The sequence below is a fragment of the Berghia stephanieae genome, chromosome 8, assembly GCF_034508935.2.
Source record: "Berghia stephanieae isolate SIO BIC M18660-M18661 chromosome 8, UCSD_Bste_1.3, whole genome shotgun sequence".
In the NCBI taxonomy this organism is placed as follows: Eukaryota; Metazoa; Mollusca; class Gastropoda; order Nudibranchia; family Aeolidiidae; genus Berghia; species Berghia stephanieae.
In genome coordinates, this window is record NC_088367.1 from 53,313,143 (window position 1) to 53,318,360 (window position 5,218).

General features: G+C 37.8%; 1 protein-coding gene across 1 annotated transcript; it reads right to left on the reverse strand.

The window, feature by feature from the left end:
- Positions 1-966: 966 nt before the first annotated feature.
- On the reverse strand, positions 967-3,259 carry LOC144978870 (glycosyltransferase family 92 protein F13G3.3-like). The gene is made up of 2 exons (XM_078925456.1): positions 3,012-3,259; positions 967-1,895 (listed from the first exon to the last, which is right to left on the reverse strand). Exons 1-2 carry the CDS (start codon positions 3,185-3,187, stop codon positions 1,337-1,339), a joined length of 735 nt encoding a protein of 244 aa, XP_078781582.1. The 5' UTR covers positions 3,188-3,259; the 3' UTR covers positions 967-1,336.
- Between the last annotated feature and the right edge of the window lie 1,959 nt (positions 3,260-5,218).

Sequence of the window (5,218 nt, forward strand, 5' to 3'; positions counted from 1 at the left end):
TGAGAACTTTTATTTCTTCTTTGTTTGTCATTCTTGGGGAAAAAACTCTTATTAACAATTTTCGCAAGAAAACTCATCTTGGCAATAAAAAAATTTGAACCTGGGAATTAAATGAAGACCTTGCAAAGTCTCCACCTTGAGATTATTTGAGAGTGTCATTTATAATAATGGATATTTGAAGACAATTTCAAGACGTATCTTCCCAGAGTTTGGCAGTTAGGTGATTATCTCTATTATCTTCTTTGCTCTCTTTCATTTTCATGTGGTAAGAATTAGATGGACTCCAAAGAGAAGTATATTCTGCAGTTATTTGAACAGAGTACCAAATGGCAAAATAAAGTTTAAACTTGAGTTCTGAGCATTTAGACAGCGCAATATTCATTAAACGTCCTCAAAGCGCTTTACAATAGGTCCTTAACCAATACAAGACATCATATATAGAACGAGACATGATGTCTGTTAGGTGATATTAGTATGTTTCTCCAGAGGGAGATGTTAACGACTATTTACTAATGTTATACCTAAGTACGATTTGAGAATGAGCGTAAACAGGCTTTTCCAATGACTCAACTATACACCGAGGGAAGCGAGAACCCGGGACTTTCCGATCCGAAAGCGAGTGTCACGCCACTAGACCACATATCCGTACGTTTACATTGATATATCTACTCAGAGGGGCTAGAGTTTGATCCCCAATGTTGTTATATTGTTTGTTGTCACCTGAGCAAAATACTAACTCATATTAGCTCGATTGTTGGATTTGTGTACTGGAGTCATAGACCCTCACGGAAAGTTCCAAATCTGATGACAATTCTATTTCATGTTCTCTAATTTGATTTTTTCTGAAATTTTGAAGCTAATTCATCTACAAAAATATGAGAAAAGTTTCTGATAACATCCTTTAACTGATCGTATAATTTATCCTTGAATTTCAAAGCGGTTGTTTCGAATGTATTCAACGTTTTAATCTTGTAAGGATGGTAATGATGTAGAAAAGCAGTTTCTATATTAACGTAGGCCGTTTGGTATTCAGCAATGTGCTCCACTGTTTTGTGTATGGCATGGGAGACAACCGCCTCGGGACGTACAATAAGTTTTGACCTGGATTGGTGTTGATACATGGCATCGTTACGTTTTAGGTCAAGCATTGGCTGAGAATGGTGGAGAGTAAAGAATTTATTTTGATCCTCAGTTAGTTTTAGGTTTGTCCGTGTCAAAATGTCTTCCTCCTTGGAAGTTAACGGTTTCTCTGCAAAAAATGAACACCTAAACATAAATGATCCAAACAACGTCCGTTTTCCTGATGAGCTTTGGTTTTTCCCCTTTCCAATGTCCTCTAGCACTCTGCATTTCTTATATCCTGCAGTATAGCTGCCTTGGAAATTATCTCTCGAAGATGACGACACAGTGACGTCATTGATAAGTTCCTGCCAATTGAATGGTAATGGGGTATAATGAACTCATCCGTGTCAACGATGACGACATATCGTGACGTCATCTTGTTCCTATATATACAATCGTTGATGGCGGCGATTTGGCCAAAATACCACGATTCTAAATGAGGCAGAGGCCATGACAGGATAGTGGCGAGACCTTGATCTTCATAATATCTTAAAATCTCGTTTGTCTGGGACGTTGTACTGAAATTGTAGAAGACGAAATGAGAAGCTCCTAGAAGTTTATTGAACTCAACGGATTGAATCAATTGGAAGGTATAGTTGTAGTAAGAGTGGAGAGGTGAGAAGCACAGGGTGAAATTTCTGGTTGGTTTTGCTGGAGCGTACTGGATTTCGATCACGTGGGGTTGCTTGTTGTATCGGTTTGATTTGGTGAGTGTCACGAAGCTTGGACGTAGTCCGGCTGTTATGGGACATTCTGCATAAGCAGCTGTATGGCTGAGGGCGAAAAAAGATGGAATATGGAAAGATATTATTTGGACCGTGGGTTTCAGAATATGATATCATAATGTAAATAAATAAAACAGATAAATGTGACCCGGCGTCTCAAAAACGGTAATTTGTCGGGATGGATCGGACCACAGACCTGAATTAAAAGTTAAAATCGTAAGAAATTCGGCCTTTTAGTTTTTTGAATTGTAAATATGAATTTATTTATACACCATCCGAAATGTTCTTTACGTCATTTTAAAAAGCAACTACAATAATTGTACTTTACACGTCAAATAACATAAACAAAAGACGTGTTTCATTTTTTGCTTGGATCTAATGGACACAATGGTAAATTATAATTAGATAAGTGGTTTCATGGGAAATTATATCATTATGTTCTAACTTTGCCGTCAGCCGTTTCCTGAGTTACGTCAAATTCTTCCCTACTATAACAAAGAACTGAGTGACATCAATTCTGTCCCTACTATAACAAAGAACTGAGTGACGTCAAATTCTTCCCTACTATAACAAATAGCTGAATGACGTAAAATTCTTCCCTACTACAACAAAGGCTGAGTGACGTCCAATTCTTCCCTTATATCAAAGAACTGAGTGACGTCAATTTCGTCCCTACTATAACAAAGAACCGAGTGACGTCAATTTCGTCCCTAGTATAACAAAGAACTGAGTGACGTCAATTTCGTCCCTACTATAACAAAGAACCGAGTGACGTCAATTTCGTCCCTAGTATAAGGGAGAGGGGACGGGATTCATACACAGGGAATAGGAATAATTCTAAGCAAGTTTGCCCAGAAGTCACTGAGAGGATTGGACACACGCTTATAAAGAATGACTCAACTATAACAAAGAAAGTATTGGACTGGAACCCTCAGGGTGGAAGATCAAGAGGAAGGCCACGAGGAACATGGAGAAGAATTAAAGAAGCTGATATACAGAGAAGTGGCAAGACCTGGAATGAGATACAAAAGTTAGCTTGGGATAGAGGAGGATGTAAACTGTTTGTCTGTGGCCTATACCCTGACCCAGGGTGAAAAAGGCAATGATGATGATAAATATAACAAAGAGCTGCGTGACGTCAATTTCGTCACATCTGCATCTTACTTGAGTAAATGATTGTCTTTAAAGGCCCTCATGAAACCACGCTTTGATTCCAGCAGAGAGAATCCAGAATCCAAGTAGTGACAGTAAACTCCCCCTAGGTTCATCCGGTTCCGGGGACTGAGGCCGATCAAGGTGACGGAGGGAGGGGTACAGTTGGACAGGTAGGCTGAGTACATCTAGGCATCCGTGTTTTCTATCCTCTGGAAGTATTTGGGGCTGTCAGGTGATGGTTTCCAATGTAACAGGTAGGCGGGTCTGGTGTTTCTAACTTGACAGATGCAATATGGAAAGTAGGGAATATTTTGGTGATGGTTAAGTCGTGTGGTCATGATTACCAGTGGACAAGGAAAGAAAGATGAGACTGATGATGATGATAATGATGATGATAATGATGATGACGATGATGATGATGATGATGATGATGATGATGATGATGATGATGATGATGATGATGATGATCATGATGATGATGATGATGATCATGATGATGATGACTATGGTGATGATGATGAGTATGCTGATAATACCAATAGAATGATAATATTAATGATTATGATGATAATACTAATAATAACACTATTTTACATACTTTCTCTAACTATTTTTTACCTGGTTTATTTTCTCTTGTAATCTTACCTTGCAAAGGCTCGGTCATATTGTGGGTGACGCTCGTTTCGGAGTGATCCGGTCACTTTCTGAATGGTGGGGAACTTGTCTGTGTCCTCATTTGGTAACGATGATGAAGGTAGGGAGGAAGAGGATGGCGAGGGGGATGGAGAGAATGAAAAAGAAGAAGAAGAAGAAGAAGAAGAAGAAGAAGAAGAAGAAGAAGAAGAAGAAGAAGAAGAAGAAGAAGAAGAAGAAGAAGAGACTCTTAAATATCCAATATCACTTTTAGAATCCATTTTTTCAGATGTCACTGATGGGATTTCTGTGTTGGTCAAATTCTCTACAAGTCTCGTGTTTTGATCACGAGAATTTACTGGAGTGTCTAAATGAGTAGCTTCTGGAACATTCTCAGGTGTCTTCATTTTGAAACCAACAATTCCTGGAAAGTTTAGCTTATCAAAGTGTTCGTTGTTTATTCCATTGTTATCCTCGTTTTTCACAAAGTTGCTCTTTCCAATGTTACTATTTCCAATGTTATTATCTCCAATGTTGCTATTTCCAATATTACTATTTCTTATGTCACTGTTTCCAAAGTTACTGTTCCAATCCAATATCAATTTTTGTCTGTTTTCTCCGCGAATTAAACTATTTCCCATTTGATCAGAGGATGATTTTGTGATGACGTAAGCATGAGCATCACGTGATGTTATGTAGAAAAACCCGATAACAAATACGTGGAGAAATAGTCCAAATATTACAGCTTTCATTAAAAGTTTTTGATCCATATCTTTGTAACTGTTTAATGTTCGCTAGACCTTCATTCTTGATCATAAACACAGCAATGGTCCTTTAGCCCCTTGAAGTAGCGTTTTCGATAACTTTTGATGAACCTTGGAATGAAAGAATGATAATGGAGAGGATTCGGAACTGTACAGACAATAAATATTTCGTGTACAAACTCTTCATTTGTTTATCGCTTTGTTGACGAAGAGGTTTTCTCCGAAACGTCCGTTGTCTATATCTTTCCTATCCAAAGCCCCTCCACAATCTCTCTTTCGTTAGTATTTTCACGATCCTGGGCTTTATGCATCCCCCACAGCTCTCTACTGATCAAACCGCTTATCGAGTTGAGCTTTCCATAACGATCAAAACTCGGATATCAATTTCAGAGGATTTTTCAAGGGGTTTTGAATTTGGAAACAGGACGATCTACCTTTTCTCATGTCTCTGATCTAAATTATTTACCTTATGTTTGTAATAAAATATTGTGGTAGTTACAATTCTTCTTCTTCTTCTTCTTCTTCTTCTTCTTCTTCTTCTTCTTCTTCTTCTTCTTCTTCTTCTTCTTCTTCTTCTTCTTCTTCTTCTTCTTCTTCTTCTTTTTCTCTTATCTTCTTCTTCTTCTTCTTCTTCTTCTTCTTCTTTTCTTCCTTCTTCTTCTTCTCTCTTCTTTCTTCTCTTCTTCTTCTTCTTCTCTTCTTCTTCTCTTCTCTTCTTCTTCTTCTTCTTCTTCTCTTCTTCTTCTTTCTTCTTCTTCTTCTTCTTCCTCTTCTCTTCTTCTTCTTTCTTCTTCTTCTTCTCTTCTTCTTTTCTTTCTC